The 16,975-nt window shown below is 39.8% G+C and overlaps 1 protein-coding gene across 1 annotated transcript in view; it reads left to right on the top strand.

The window, feature by feature from the left end:
- Positions 1 to 13,431, top strand: part of ANKFN1 (ankyrin repeat and fibronectin type III domain containing 1) — a 62,295-nt gene extending 48,864 nt beyond the window's left edge. The window contains exons 13-17 of the mRNA XM_056360757.1: positions 1,031 to 1,181; positions 2,980 to 3,148; positions 6,748 to 6,914; positions 10,305 to 10,524; positions 12,635 to 13,431. Coding sequence (XP_056216732.1) covers positions 1,031 to 1,181; positions 2,980 to 3,148; positions 6,748 to 6,914; positions 10,305 to 10,524; positions 12,635 to 13,431 — 1,504 coding nt within the window. The remainder of the gene's footprint in view (positions 1 to 1,030; positions 1,182 to 2,979; positions 3,149 to 6,747; positions 6,915 to 10,304; positions 10,525 to 12,634) is intronic.
- The last annotated feature ends 3,544 nt before the right edge of the window (positions 13,432 to 16,975 follow it).

Here is a 16,975-nt window from a genome sequence, read left to right as displayed (position 1 = left end):
CTCTCTGTGTATGCCCTTGTGTAATATCTGGTTTCTCACTCTAATCCACAGCAAACATGCAGCAACTGAAAAGACATATTCAGACAAATGCTATCAGCCCTTGAACTGCTGTGCTCTGGCAAAGCCGTTCTCCCCCTTGGCCATTGCTTCCCTTGTCTATTGGGCAAGTGCACTTCTTTGTGCTGCCTAGTCCTTGCCCAGTGGGCGATGCATTTTACTGGCTTTTTTCTGGGGCTTTTTAATCCCACATCATTTCAGCAACCAGCTGATAATTTTGCATGAGGAGAAAGGTACTGGATAACTATATGGATAATAAGGATATCCAGAATGTAGTAGTTAAAGCTAACAAAAAATTTGGAAGAAATATAAAGCCTAATGCTTCAGAGTTTATAACAATCTCTGATTCTTGAAGTTTAAGATCAGATCTTTATTTAGGAGCAAATTGTACCACATCTATTACTCATCTTGTAGTAGGGTTTCCTGTAATTTTTTTTTCTTGAATGTTTGGTGCTGGCTGCTTTTCAAGACTGAATACTGGACAGGGTGAATTAAGGATTTGATCCAGAAAGATGATTCCCATGTTTATCTGGTCTAAAATGGATATATTTCGAGCAAACCAGGAAGTTCTTTGGCTCCAGTGAGTTCAAGAGAGTCTGTCACAGAAATTAAACTTCCTGCTAATTATCACTGTTGGGATTTCCAATGCATGTTTTTTTTAAAATAACATGGTAGATAAGGAATGAAGTATGCAAAAAAGAAAACCGGAGTGTGAAGCCTTAGTGAAATATGTCAAAGGTAGTTGGACTTTCAGAGGTTTGCAAGGAATGTTCAGCCTGATGTACATGTGCTAGAAAAATTGAACTTTTCAAGTCAGATTTTTAACCATAAACAATCAGGATTGCACAAGTTTAGAATGTTTTGCTGTATGAGGATTAAACTATCAACAGATCCCAAATGCACATACACTGAATTCCTGCTTGTGCATTGAACTTTTGTTATATTTCTAATTTTAACTTGACTCAACATACAGAGATGAGTGGGAATGGATCCAAACACTTTCTGGCTCAGAATCTGTGGAAAGTATGGATCATACTTCAGACTGCCCTACTCAATTGTTCTTGTATGAGCTCCAGATGGCAGTGAAAGCTCTCCTTAAACAGATCAATCTACCTCTGCATCAGGTATTTTCCTTTATGGTATTTATCACCTTTTTAAAAACTGATTCTTAAGAACACAACTAAAAGCTACAAACTGTGTAACTTGCAAGTAGGTATTAAATGTTACGGCTACAAGAAAAGAACAGCAGAGAAGTTTTGTATTCCATTATCCTAAGTGTGCATGCAGGGAACATCTTCAATAAGACACGTATTTTCCTGCATATGTGAACATACAAGTATTAAGACACAAATTTTCAGTGAGTTCCTATTTCTGCATCTGCTAGCATATTTGTGCAACCTCAGGCAGGTGCAAATAAGCACTTTTGAATGAAACTAGTAGTTGCGAGCACCTTTACCCAGCTGGCAAAGAAAAATAGGTATTTTTCCAGGCAAGCAGGGCAACTGACTGTTCATTTGGAGGTAATAGTGAGGATGTATGGAAGCCCTGCCGAAGGCAGAGTGTTTTGCTATTCTTTTACACACAGATAAACATAGCACTTTTAAAACACATAGTTCCAGACCTCCAGATTGCTGTGGGTGAGGAGAGGTATCTGGCTTCTGGCTTTACATTTAGGTACAAGAAATACGTATGTGAATAAATAAAGTCAGGGAGGATAATCTATGATGTGAAAGATCCATGAAGAAATAAGCTAAGGAGTTTGTTTCTTGTTTACATGAATTCCATTTTATTTTTGTCTACAAGGGTAAAGAGGGCTTGAAGTAGAAGTAAGTAATCTTTATATTTAGTTCAAGGTCCATTTGTGCAGCTAGAAAGATGTGGCCTTAAAATAAATTAATCTAGTTCTACATTTCTTGATTTTGAAAGGTTTAGGTTTTGCTTTTAAAAAGGAATCCATCAGTCCTGCACCGTCTAGCCTGTGAAGAGCCAAGTAAGACTCAAGTAGATCCAAAATTAAGACAGATGGCGTGCTGCTTTGTGGTCAGTCACTGTAATTCAATAGGGCTCTGTACAGGTCTCTGTGCTGGTGTATTTTCTTGGAGGTTTGGAGGTTATAGCTTTTGTGCCTTTTTTTTTTTTTTTCTTTTGAGCTAGGGACTAAAATATTTCAATGTGCAATATGTTCCTTAGGCTGCAGTTCAGCCAAGCATTTAAGCTCATCTATTGTGCATGAGAGAGAGACATAAACATGACCTTGCAGTTAACATAGTTGTAAATGTTTTGATGACTCGGGACTAAACTTCTATGTTAATGAATTGAATTTTTAATTCAACAGATTTATTTAAGTATTTTTATTATTTTTGTGGTAAACCATATCATGGACAGTGACACCGGTGCATACCCAGGGCAAAATGCAGCGCTGCACACAGCAGCTCTACGGCAGCCTCAGGCCAACTCCTGTGTGTGCCATTTTCTCGTGCTGCAGCACTTGTTAAACCTTTTCAGTGCTGTGTTGAGGGAGAGCTGCATATTTCTCTTAACCAACCCTAAATTGAATCTTAAAGGTTTTTAATTGAATCCATTTTCATGTTTTCACATAATTATGCAATCATAATCTTGAAAAGCACATGGCATGTGATCATTTTCTGCCTAATAAGAAACATAAATGTTGTTTTCAGGGGGGTTGTGCCTGTGTGTGTTGTTTTAATGTGGAACATTGCAGCTTTAAATCTTTATTTTATGTAGTGACATGAACCCACATTTAGCGCTCCCCCCCCCCCCAAATATTTATGTTTTATAAAAATTCCAAGCTTGATGTTGTGCAAATTTTCTTTAATGTTTTATATCATTTGGGGTGTTGTTTATATAAGTGCCATGTTGTAATTCTCTCCTATTTCTTCCCCCGCGCGTGTCCCTCTACAGGCTAAGCACTTCCGTCTGTATACACAGGAGGTGTTGGAACTGGGTCACAATGTCTCCTTTCTTCTCCTGCTCCCCGCCTCAGACGACGTCTGCACTGCCCCAGGACAGAATAATCCTTACACCCCACACTCAGGATTTCTTAACCTCCCTCTTCAGATGTTTGAACTCGGTATAGTAGCTTGCTTCACCTAGAAATATTAACCCAGTCTCCTTATAATAAAATCACAAAGTTGTATCTGTTTTCCCCCTTGTCCCAGTGGAGAGTCAATAAATCACACGATGGCTTTGGCAACAACACTACCTATAACTGTGTACAAGTTATAGAGGGAGCAGAGCGGTTAAAGCATATACTGTAACCATCATTATTGAAATGCAAAGCGTAGACCAAAGCCCACAGTTATCCAGTATGTGCCTATAAGCTTATTTGGAAGATGATGTTCTTTAAAAAACAGAACCAAAAATTACACACAACATAGCAAGGCTGGAGTGTGAAAGGAGATGCAAAAAAAAAAGAAAAAAATCCCTCTAAATTGTCACAAGAATAATCACTAGTTTTGTAGAGAATAATTTTTACAGTTCCTTGTTGCAGATGGTCTGCAAGGTCTGACTGCCCTCACAATTTAGTGAAAGGTCTGAGTGGAGTTTCCCACATGAGGGTCATGTTTTTCCTGGGGAAATGCAGAAGACTCAGTCCTATTGCTCTGGTGCAGGAAAAGCCTGTCGTGAAAAATGCCAAAGCACTGGACTTGAATCTGCTTCTCTAGGGAGCTCATCCTCTGCTGTAGCAAATTCAACCCTCTTGTTCCACTGCATTGCTGACTGGGTAAGAATTCCCTAAAACAGAGTTTTCCAGCTATCTCACTGAGGCATAAGATGCTTTAGCTTCAAGGTCCTCTATTTCTCATTTCTTCTTCTTCGGTCCACAGAGGAAAGAAAGGTTCCACATAAAAGCAGCTCATAAGGAATTAATAGCTCTTTATAGGAAGAATATTATAAGTATGGGGACTGCTGAGCCTTACACATTAGTCTCTTCTGTTTCTTTCTGGACTGTAAAACTGGATTTCTTTCTTTCCTCTGCCTTGGAGAAGGCACAAAGACACGAGCCAAAACGGATGGAGTCAGTACACAAGGAGCCACTACAGAATACGTGTCTCGTGGCAACTGTGAGCTCAGTGATATCTCTCTCTGGTGTTTATGTGACACCACAGAATCAAAGAGTCATAGAACTGTTTAGGTTGGAAAAGACCTTTGAGTCCAACCGTTAACCCAGCACTGCCAAGCCCACCACTGAACCATGTCCCTAAGTGCCACATCTACATGTCTTTCAAATACCTCCAGAGACAGTGACTCAAGCACTTCCCTGGGCAGCCTGTTCCCGTGCTTGACCATTACCACACTATTCCTGATACATCATTGCTAAGCGCTGTTGGAGTCACTAATGTAGGAGAACAACGACTAGACGTTAATGGAGGGTCTTACCAGGACTGCATTTCTGCAGTCACAATAGATCCATGACCTGCCATCATCCAGCACCACAAGCCTTATTTGGATCAGGCAGGAATACCTGATTGTGTTTATGCCACACCAACCACAGCAAAGTGGTGTCTGTGACAGCACTGGGGTTTTATGCTGGTTGTGGGAGGACAGATGACAGCTGAGCTGCCACAAAATTGTGAGTTGTACAGACAGACAATACATAAACTGGTGTAATCTGTCAAGGCAAAGTTACCCCCTCAAAATAAAACTAACATAACTGAACTAGAAGAGTTAGTTCAGTGCTTTGGGTCATATAACCATGGCTGCGGTGCCCTAAAGCCTGACCTATTACCGTCCTGACACGCAACCCTGAAGCCTACAGCTGGGCTGTGTATTGAGCCCATGTCATTTCTCCCTGTGAGAGGTGGCTGCTGCATCTGCTGTGCAAATTAATGCATGAAGCATCTCCACCTCTGGTGAAATTAACCTCCACACAGACTATTTAATGCTCTTTATATGGTATACAGGCCAGGGGCAGGAGTCGTTCTCACTTCTGCGACGTATTATGCATTGGGCTGACAAAGCAATAGACACTGAATGGGACGATGCAGTACAGCTAAACGTGACAGAGTAATCTCTCAAAAATCATTCTGGGTGCAGACCTCTGTTTAGCAGTGGAAAAGCAGTTCATGGTGGAGAAAACAGTATGGAAAGCTGGATTTTACTTTTGAATATTTTTTTTAAAGTAAGCAATCATCTGGCCAAAGGCAGATGACATTTCTGTATGACTTATTATATATGTATCCCTGATGTTCTATAAAGTGACTGTGATTCACATCTCAAATATTAGAAGCTTCCATTCCCCATTAGCTGGTGGCTACCAAATATATAATTGCATAACCACAAAAGACTATGTTGAAGTAACATTTGTTAAAGTAACATTAAAGGGTCTGACTTAAAACCACAAAGGCTAGAAACTTCAGCACTGAAGCTGAAACCGCAGCTGTAATTCACTCAAGAGTCCACCACATATGGCATATATACTGTAAGACCACACAGTATTCAGACTAGATCCCTGCAATATCTAGGCATCATTGAGAAACCAGAATGTAGAGTTCTTTCTTTCACTCTTTTTTGTGGGATTTCTATGTTCAGATTAAGCCTTTATTGTTATGCTAATTCCGCTTCTGTGATTGGGTTTCTTAGTTTGAGAAATTCTCTTCAATTATTCTTACCATGTTGTTTGCAAGGGACAAGTAGACATATAACACTGGTTTTGTTTCTTTATTAATATTTATGATAAGGATAATATATGCAATTTACACTTTAAACACCCTGAAAAATATGCCACAATCCATACAAGCAGCAGTAGTAACCCAACTGGCGTTTGCTGCTATAACAAAATCACGCTGTATGCTTGCGTTTATTGAAGCACCAATGAATGGGGAGGTATTTCTGAAAACTTGTTCTCCCTCAGCAAGCTTTGGTATGTCTGTACTGCAGTTCATAGAGATAACTGGTAGGTTTTGCCTGAGCAATTGCAGATTCTGGAATAATGTAGCTTTAAGAGGCCAGGTAAATTAACATTTGTGAAGCTCCATGGCACTGCAGCCGGACTCCGTTATCTAGTTACCTCTTTTAAAGGCAGCTCAGAGAGCTCTGTGCTGCTCCAAAGTCAAATTACACAAAGCAAGAGGTCATGCCTGAACTTGCTGGGTTACCCTTCTGCATCAGAGTTCAGAGGATGATGATAACACCTAAAAGAGTTTTGTTTCACCCAAACTGTGATATCACTGAAATGCTTTTACTACTGAGTCATTTACATTTAAGTTACTATTTAAGCTAGTCTAGCCCATGAGAAAGTTATCATCCTTCAAAATGATACTTTCTTTCTGAAACACTCAATTAAAAAAATAAAAGATGAGTTCCATTTTCCAGTCATGTCACTACTTTCTTGATAAAAGAAATTATGAGCTATAAAAGCCTTAGAAAGAGCCTTTCTAATTAAAGCTATCGAGGGCAAGATAGCCTCTGGAGTTGCATACTACGGACCTGATTATCCCTTCACTTAGATATAAATTAGAAATTGCTCTTTTGAAATCAGTGAAGTTACAGAGTAAATCCAATGTAAATGAGAGGAGACTAAGAGCTTGTATTATTTATTTCTAGCTTAAAGTAACTCACCCAGAGTTGGCAATTGTATTTAATAAAGTTTGTGTACTGAAGACTAAGGATTTCATATTTCATAACCAGAATATAACAATGTTTCCTTTGCACTTGGTCTTTTCACAGTTCATTTTTGCTGTTACAAGGAAAAATTTATAAGCCTGTATTGCCGCCTTTCTGCTGTCATAGAGCTGGACTCTCTGAAAACCCAGCAATCCCTAAGGGAAGCAATTTCAGACAGTGAAGTCGCTGCAGCCAAACAAAGACACCAGCAAGTTATAGACTACATACAGGTAATAGTCTGTTTCTGACTATTCCAAGGAGATTTTAAGGTGGCTTTCTTAAAAACTGCATAGGGCTGTAATTTGAAATCTAAATGGAGAATTATTCACAGACATCATAAAAAGAGCAGTTGTATCAAAAGTGCAATTCTGTTTTTATGAAATTCAAACCCAGAACATGATTTCCTTAGTAGTTGCTTTTATACAAGGATTTTTATGGGTAAAATCAAATGACAGTTATACTAGACTGTTATAAAGAAATGTGTCAGTCTGCCTGTAAAACTCCCTCCCATCTAATGTAAGTAGCACTATGCTTGGGCATTCATTTGTGCAATCGTTTTTCTCCTTTGTCTTCCTTAATTGAGAACATTTTTCATTATGATAACTTGCCAATTTAAAAAAATAAAATGAAAATTCAGACTAGGTTGTGGAGACAATCTTCACCAACGATATCACAGTGAAGAAAGCAGCTCTGCATTTAAGATGGCAGTTTAGCCCAAAAAGCATCTGTAAGTCAGTCCAGCACTATGCAGTAATATTGCTTCAGTCCCCCAACGCAGAAGGACCACAAATGTTACCATACTTGTCTACTTTGCTTAGCCTTTGTCTCTCACACTGATTTTCCTGTACTGTTCCCAGATCAGGACTTCAGCTGCTCAACTCAGGGATGTTCAAACTACACCCCACTGTGCAGCACAGCCAGGCCTGCCCTTTCGCAAACCATTCTGGCAATTGCTTATTTATAGATAAAATTCATGACCTTTGCATTGTGCATCTATGGACATAGTTAATTTGTCATTCTACAAGTGAGGTGCAGATAATTTTACAGCTCTATATTCTTCATATTCAAGCAACCTTCTGTTGGAATAGAGGCCAAGACAACCATTTATCCCATTTATAATGGGATTCAGCCCTCCATTATTACGAACAAGATGATAAGATTTCTGTTCTTCTTTGCTTTGAAGTCAGATCCTCTTTGCCTTGCCCACTTTGAAGCTTCTGGCAACCTGGCATGCAGCAGAGAGGAATCTTCCATTGTCCTTTCACCGCTCAGTCCTCTCCTTCCTTCTCATCTTCCCATTCTCACTCAGAAAATCTAGCTTTTTCCCAGTGTGCAAGAGCATTTGGAAAAATCTTATCCTTCACACCAAAAATAAGTTTATGTATATTAATATGCGTGCACTGTACAGACAGTTCTCTTCTCCATGTGACTTCTCCATATGACTCCATGACGTATATATGTGACTCAGTGTTTGAGTCAGATACATACGCTGGGAAAATATGGGAGAACATTTTAAACTTCAGTGCTTTGTGCTGAATTATTGTGACAGTGTATTAGCCTTGTCAGGTTTCCTCTCAAATGAAAACCAGCTGTATTCCACCTATTGGCAAAGTATCTCAGCCCACCACATACCGCAATCTTCAATGGTGACCACAAAACCGCAAGAGCATTTGTGTGATCCTACATCTAAGACAGTGTTGAAGTCACTACACAAACCAAACATTGTAAAGAGCAAGGGAGTCTATATAAATGCTGTTCTGAAAAGGAGTCAGAGCGCAACTGAAAAGTAAAAATTAAAAAAAAAAAACAAAAAAAAAACAAAACAAAACAAAACAAAAAAAAAACACAACCAAAAACCAACCAGCAGATAAGATACTTCGAGTGTCTTTACCAGAATATTACACAGCCAGCAAGAAAAGAAATATACAGGCACTGAAACTAAACCTGAAGTTAAACTGCAATTTATAATGCTTCAAATAATTTATAAGCATAATGCTTCAAATGTTCCTAAAGTGTAAAAGAATCATTAAAATGACTGGTCCGTTATCCCAGGAGACACTACAGAATGGCATCAGGATTAGCATTTTATTAAACTGCATGCAGTATTAATTTTGTTCAGGGCTGAGGGAGGATCACGGAAAGGAAACCTAAAATCTCCAAAATCAAATAGGTGGGACGTTTGCTAACTGACATTCTCTTCATGGAGCTACACTGAAGTCTTGAAATGATGTAGGATTATGAATTAATTCTGAACCATTCACTATTCTTATCAGTGTATGTTCTTAGCTCAAATTGACTCAGTGGCAAGGCTTGCACTGACATCATTGGAGTCGGGATTTCACCTTTATGTAAAAGTGGCCATAGTAGGTCAAAACAAAGATCCAGCTATCCAGCTATCCTGTCCCCCAAACCGCTCACCAAGAACTACCCTAGCTAATCTGGCATCTACGGTATCCCTCAGCAATGAACTTCACACTTTGAATGTGCATTTTAGGAAGAAGCATCTCCAGGTAAGAGTATGTGTTGGAGGACTTAGAATGTATCAGTCTGCGGTCCCATTTTCACTGACCCCTCTGCCACTGCCCGATTTGATAATACTGCACGAAGTACCCCTCCCTCTTGCCTGTCCCTTTACTGACCCAGGGCTCTCGTTCTTGCATTCCTGCAGAATGCAGCTTGTGTAACTGCATAGGGCTGTAATTCCCCTGAAACATTGCAATATTACTATGAAGGATCACTTCTTTAAATGCAGAATCTTCTGTAGAAAGAGGAGTACAAGGGAAGTTCTAGAAGGGATACTGGAGCAGAAGGACATGATACAGCCACTGTAATTTGCTGGTTGCAGCAGCATTTGCTCAGTCATCAAACATCTTGAATTACTTTGAAGATGTTAAGTGTTCCATTATTAAAAGACTCTCAAGACCCACATTAAACAGCATCTTTCTCTCTGCAGATACTTAAAGCTATATCCTAATATTGATTCAGGCATTTGTCTCTTATTGCCATCAACAGGCATGTCTTAGAACTGTCTTAGTGTAGATTTATACTGTTAAAATGTATACAGACCGGAATGATGGTAAGGGAGAAACCTGCAGTTTGGCTCATACCTGTGCTTCAACCCTCCATGTATATACATATTCTTCCACATGTATGTATATTCTTCTGTTAAGAACTAGGTTTGTTCTGAGCACTCTGCTTTTGAACACAATCCTGGATTTGCAAGGATGCTCAAGAAGTCTTGCTTTCATTCCAACACAGAACGAAACCAACTTTCAAGTGTGCTACAAAATTGATCAAATTTCTTACTCCATCATAAGACAATTTTCATTTCCTTTCCATGTCAGAGTTTAGGCCTGGATTCACCCCTGTTAACTACAGGTTTTTAACTGAGGTACCTAATTTGAGAGTGTGATGGCTCTAAGCAGCCTCTGCAGTGGTGGAAGAGAACAAGCACCTAACCAAAGGCAGTTCTAACACCTGAATCTGAAGTGTCCTGTCAGGGGATCCTGCTTCTGTTGGCAGTGACTACACACCTACTTGGACACCTGAAGAAAGTACATACTTAGATAAAATTAATACACAGACTTCACTGTACTTTTTCACCATTTTTTTCCCTACAGCAAATTGATGAGATCTGGAGAGAAATGAGATGGATCACAGAAGCACTGCAGTATGCAAGATACAAGCAGCCAGCAGCTGGCCTACCCATAAAGAAGCTTGTGGATCTTTCAGAGGAACACTCTCAAAAGAAAATCAGTTCAACCTCTTCACATCTAGATTGTCTTCCTTCACCTCCCCCTTCACCTGAGGCTAGGACACAAAGGAGAAAAGCTGTGAATGGTAAGAGAACTTTTCTTTGTTCGTCAGGTGAAATCCTTGAACTCACTTGTAACAGTTCTTTTTCTAAAAGGAGTGAACCTTTCCCATACCTGCCAAGGTATTTTAACAATCATTTTACCAAAATTTGCAACTCGATACCCTGAGATCCTTCTACAATCTTTACAACCATTTTTTTGTTTCAACTACTCGGAATAATCACTCATCAGCCAACTGTGTCACCTCACTGTTCCAGATCATTTAACAAACAGGTTGGAAGAGACAAGTGTTATCACTGACTTCTCCATGATGTCCAGAATTAGTAAAATCCATCCACAGTGAAAGCTGGCTACCTCACTTGTTGTCTACACCAAAAATCTGTGATTAATAAATAAAGGGAGCTTTCCCTTCATCTCAATTACAACTTCATTGCTTCAAAACCTGTGGTAAAGAAGCCTGTCAAATGCTCTGCGGAAATCTCAGGATGCCTGTGTATTAATTGTGCAAATTCAGCATTTTATTAGACTGGTGAGACATGAGTTACTAAGAAAAAGCTATTGACCCTTTTTCATCACTCACCTATCTACTCTACACTATAGTTTGTAATAGTTTGTCCAGAATCTAAGTCAGACTTTTCCATAGTCTCCATGTGTCACCTTCTCTTTCTCTGATCGTCATTTTCTTTCCTTGCTTTGAGTGTTCCTCTGCTTTGAAGCCATTCTTTCCAATGCTCCTCTTGCTTTGTTTTGACAGTGCAAATTTTAGTGCCAACAGTAGTTTGATTTAACACTCATTTTCACATACCTCAGTGTTTTCAGTGTCTTAGACAAGCACTTTAAAACACAGAATTAAACAAGTAAGTACCCACCTCATTGGCCATTATTCCTTCTCTGAACAGTGGGAAAATTAAACTGATGAAAGAAATGGATCACAGCAAATAAAGATGAAGCAGATTAAACAGTAATACCCAATTTGCTAACAGAATAAGGACTTTGGAGAAAAATGTAAACCATCATTCTGCTGAGCTGTTTTTAAGCAACAATTAAATGAAACAGTAGAAACAAAAGCAGCAGATGCTGTGTTAAACAACTGCCGTGAACATTTTTGTAAGGTTGTTTTTTTAAAAAAATTGGCAGGTTTATACAGTTAAGAAAAATTAATAAATCTACTCTGAATAGATTAGGTTAAGAGGAAAGAAACCCAAAGATGGTGGTGCTTTAATTCGCTCCAGCACAGTGGGGTTCTTTCTCAGTATCTCTCTGTGAGCTATTATTTTGCCCCGTATTACAAGCAGAATAATCCTTAGGTCTCGCACCATGTAAAGTAGAGCATTACCTTGTCCTACATGGGCTTGATTCATTATTGCTGTGCTACATGGTACCTTAGGTCAAAGTGAATAGTCAGCACTGTATAGAATCTACTTTTTTTTTTTTCTTGGATCTAATATAAACCATCCAGCGCATCAACCCATCCTGCCACATATGCCACTATTTACTATTTTATTGATCCTTCTGTAGCCAAAAGAGAGCAGTGATTTCAGTGCTAGCGTGAGTTTTGGTCAACAAATTCAAATGTGAATCGTGCTTTGGATTTGAACATGCATAAAGCACCTGATGGGCAAAAGGGTGGGTTTTGCTCATCTGCCTCCATGTCTGGCCTCAAGCCTTTTACACACACATACAGTTGCACCCTACTCACAGTCACAGAGGTATAAATCTGAAGTAACTTAACTGACATCTTTAATAAAACCAGAATCTGGATTAGAGTTTTTCTCTCTCCCAAATCTCCATGTCTAAGAACTCTGGTGAAAACAACATAAAAGAAAACAGATCCCTTCAGAACTTAGTCCCAATTCAAAATAAATTCTTCCCTGTACTTATTATAATAAATTAATCCTTTTTGGTTTTGCTAATTCTACCACCACCTCTCTAACACATCTGCAAATCCTCCCTGACTACTGTCTTTGCTGTCACCTAGGCCCATGCACAGTTCCACAGAGGAAACACACACACATTTTAAGATTTGTAGATTTGGTTCTAAATTAAGAAAAAAAACCAAAAACCAAACATAACTGACAATTAAGCAATTTCTCTCCTGTGCTTGTCTTCCTAGTGTTAATCAGTTCTCTTTGCAGATTCCCAGCCCTGCTCAGATGAAGAAGGCTGCTCTGAAGTTTTCCTTCCGACCGACAGTGACTATGACTCCAGTGATGCACTAAGCCCCAGAGAATTAGACCTGATTTATTCCTCCTCACACGACATATCCCAGCAGGCAGGCAGTGGCCTGGGTGGCAGTGCACCTGACGTTCTCCAAGTCCACGACATGAAGCCTTGCCTAACATTGAAAGAAGGCCTGACGGAGGGTAGTGCCTTTGATACTAACGCTGAATGTTGCACAGAGAGTATAGGCAATCTAACGATGTCAGGGCTTACATCAAAAAGCATTGATAAGTCCTCTGGCTCCAAGCAGCCACTGAGCTTTTTAGGGAAAAAAAAGCTAGGGAAACATCAACATTACAACTACTTCAGCCGGCATCATCGTTGGCTGCGTGTGCACAGCGAGACACAGTCTGGCTCTCTGTCTGAAGGTGTGTACACTCAGCATCTCATGAGATCTCCAGACTTGTCTCAAGAACCTACCTCCAGTGAGCAGTTAAAGATTCCCATCTATGGGTCTCGGAGCACTTTCTTACCTCATGCATCCAGCCTTCCAGAAGATGGGAAAGGCAAGTATGAGGAGTCAAGGCAGAATGTCCATAGGATACATGTGGAACCTTGTAAAACACCACTTCTGGGTGAAGAGAACAAGTCCTGGGCAATGAGCGCACAGTCTGTAGAACACAGGGATGTGCACAATGCTATGCAACAGATAATGGGTCCAGATGACCAGTCGGGTTCTGCTGTCTCAGAAGTCTTCAGCAGCACGCTTTAACCCTAGACTTCTGCATTGCTTCCCATTGCTTCCCAATGAAATAGTGAGCATTACGCGTGCAGGGCCATTACTTTCAAAACCATTTGTAAAAATCCAGCTTCTGAAATGGCAACTCATGCCACTCAAAAGAATTCTAATCTTTGGACTTCACCGGATTTCTGGTCTTACAGGGGTATCTGTCATGATGCAAGCACTATTATTGGCATCTGCAGCTTTTGCAGGTAGAGTCGTAACAGTCACCACATAACAGAACGGTCTGTGGCTGCAAATCTAATAATCAGGTTTTGCAGTTCTCTTGATTTTCATGTTTTTCTGAGCATGCAAGATTTTAAGCATGAGAGGTTCTGCCTGCAAGTTAGCAGAAACTGTAACATCCTTGGTGTCCTCATGTTAGGGCTGTGTCCTAAACTTCTGTTAACCTGTTTTCCACCATTTCCTATAAATTTTTCTACTTCTCACCCTTCTTGAATGGATTTAGGTTGCATATAACTGAAGTGCTAACTGTTCTAGTAACAGTCAACCCAGAGTTTCTAGCCACTTACATAGAAATGAAAATCCTTTCAATATCTAGAAAACGCTGTCAACACCATCTCTGAATGCTGTCACAGCCTGACATAATTATCACAGTGGTTTTTTGCAGGAGCTTAGATTTCAAATTATATAAGTAGCAAGTTATTTTAAAAGCTTAGGAGGTGAACCTTTGAGGTCAAGAGCAGGCAGAATGAGGACAAGGAATTCCGAATATTCTGAAGGAATAATATGTGGGGTCTAAGTGAGATTGAAGTGAAGCTTGGTCTTTTCTTCTGCCCACCACAAAAGAGCACATTTCTTTATATTGGTGGCACTTTCAAACACCCATTGGAAAGAAATGCCCCTACTTTTGTTCCTGAATATTCATGGTAAACTTCCGGGGTATTTGGTCACCATGTCTGCAAGTGGGATATTCTGGCAATTCAGATTAGGGAAATTTGGGGTGCATTTTAAATCTGAGATGTTTTATGTGGGCCACCAATAAATATTAATATCATAAGGAGGGTGGGAGGTGGTGTTTTAGCATGCTTTATTTGTCTAAAGGCAGATCACAGTGAGTCGTGATTTGTCCTTTGCAACCAGAATAAGACTTACAGTACTACAGAAGATGATTTCAAAAATTAAATCTGTATTAATGAGAACCATAACATTTGAGTCACTTAAAAATGAACTAATGTAGAGAGAAACCCCAGCTGTTGCACAAGCTTTAGTTTTTCTTAAACAGTTCTTGAAGTTTAATTTTATAGGCCACATTCCTGCTGGTTAAATTCCCTCACTCCATGTTTGCGCAGCCTTCTACCTTTCAATTTTTCAGCCTCCAGATGGATACATTCTAAGGCCTCCAATAAAGAGATTTGAGTTAAATAGTTGAGTTTACAAGTCCTTGAGGTAAAGGTAAGGATTTGGGCCCATGATCTGTGGTCCTTATTAAAATAGCACTTCCATAACCCTGGTGCTATTAAAATCCCTGTGAACTCAATCCATAAATTCAAAAATAAATGTTATTCACTATTTTATGCTTGGTCAGTGTGTGGAAGCCAAGAAGAGTCTTCGCAGTGATACAAGGGCAAAAACTTTCTATAAGGGATTAAAGTTTGTAACTTTTCTTTCTGGGAGAGGGAAGTTCACTTTTTGCACCAAAAACATTCATTCATTAGCTGATCCAAAGCTCAGTGAGGATGGAAAGACTTCCTTTCACTTCCACAGGGTTGGAATGAGACCCATACTGAAAATTCCTGTGGGTGAGAAGATGCAGGGGGGGGAGCAGAAGTGTCAGTGCCAATTTGCAGCTAGAAGGACATACATTGTATGTTTTATGCCACATGGAACTGCACGGGGAAAACCTGACTCACACACCATAGAACCGAACAGTGATGGTTCACTGTCCCTGAAGGCAGTGACAGCTTGCTACATTAGATTACATTCATTAGCAGAAAGCTTTTCACCAGGGAGGGCCAGAACAATGTAATGCTCATATCCAGAAGTCAAACTAATTTACACTGTTTTCCAGTGTACAGCACCTAGCCCAGGCTCTCCCTAATCTATTTAGCCTCTAAGTAAAACTGCCGTAAAACTGTCTATTAAAGAATAAAAATAACAATATGCTGAGGCCATATGTTTTTGCAGGAAGCGATGAGATAAAACAAGATGTTCCTAAATGAAACCCACCCTGCTTTGCTTTGGCTCTTCAGGAACAGCGAGGGCAAGAAGTAGAAAAATCTACAGCAGAACAGGTATACACTGCTGGTTAGATTAGGATGTAAAAATCTGTTGCCTACTCCGTCTGCTGGACTTTTCCAGAAGTAGTCATGTATCTAACAAAGTGCTGGATCCTTTTCTAGTAGAAAGGGCTTGACTTCATCATAATCTCCTGTGCTAAGATGGAATTTGACTCTGAGAGTGCCAATGCTAGCCACGGTCTACCCCATCTTGATTTTAACCTTGTCATACAGAAGTAGTGTTTAAATGATGGCCACAGAGGCATGCTTCCTTGATCCCATTACCTCCTGACTGAAGTTCTTCCACACAGTTTAATAGTCAAAATAGTAATTGATGGTTCTGACTTTAAATACTCCTGGTTATAAAGTACTGAATTATCTTTTGATAGAAATACGTGTTCTTTGTTCAAAATTGCTCTCCCTACCTATTCAGCGGGTGACTGACTAAAGCAGCTCCTTAAAAGAATAGTAACGAACACCCAGAGACAAATAATAGTAGAAAGTGGTGCCTTTCAAGTACTGTCATAATACTAATCATAGTACTTCTGCAGTTCCCTTAGGAAGATCGCTCACATTTCACAAGAAACTACTGCAATTCAGAAGAATCCTGCAGAACACTTACCCTTGTCCCCACTCCATAAAGGCATGAGTGACTCTTCTGAGTAGAGCTTAGAGGTAAAGGCTCACCATCAAGAATAAAATTAATGTTAGAGACTCAGACGTTTGCTTTAATTACTAGGAACCCTTTCTCCAGGTTGAGCTAGAGTGCCCCTCCAAGGATTCTTGCACAGAAATGGGAAACGGTGTGGCTCAGAGCCCACTGCATACTAGAATTTCATTAGCCAGCACACAGCTCATTCAAGTGAGTCTGTACCCACCTTATTTCAGCTGAAGCTCTGCTCTAAAATGGGTACTTAGGCTTTGCAAATCTCTCTCTTATTCATATATCTTGCCACAGAACCTTTGTCCTGCATTTTTCAGGGAGTGTGTTTTCACCTGGGCTGAACCCAGTCCCTCCTATTTCTAGGCATGACTTGGACTGGCTAGAAAAGAATACAGTGCTTTAATATTATGACTCCACAGGGAAAAAAGACGTGGACCATATCTCCCCATTTAGTGGTCTAAAACTTTCCTGTTTCTGCTGGTAGGAAGCAAGATATAGGTAAACTGCAAGGTTTACACTCAGAATTCCTTGCATCCGCAAGAAGGCAGTCTGCCCATGGACAGTTTGCCTCAAGAAACCTGTGACTCAAGCATTTATTTCCCATACTTGTTTTCTGGTTTTTTTCTTTCCC

The sequence above is a fragment of the Falco biarmicus genome, chromosome 1 (assembly GCF_023638135.1).
Source record: "Falco biarmicus isolate bFalBia1 chromosome 1, bFalBia1.pri, whole genome shotgun sequence".
Taxonomy (NCBI): Eukaryota; Metazoa; Chordata; class Aves; order Falconiformes; family Falconidae; genus Falco; species Falco biarmicus.
Note: the sequence above shows the minus strand (reverse complement) of the source record. Positions and strands in the feature narration are given on the sequence as shown.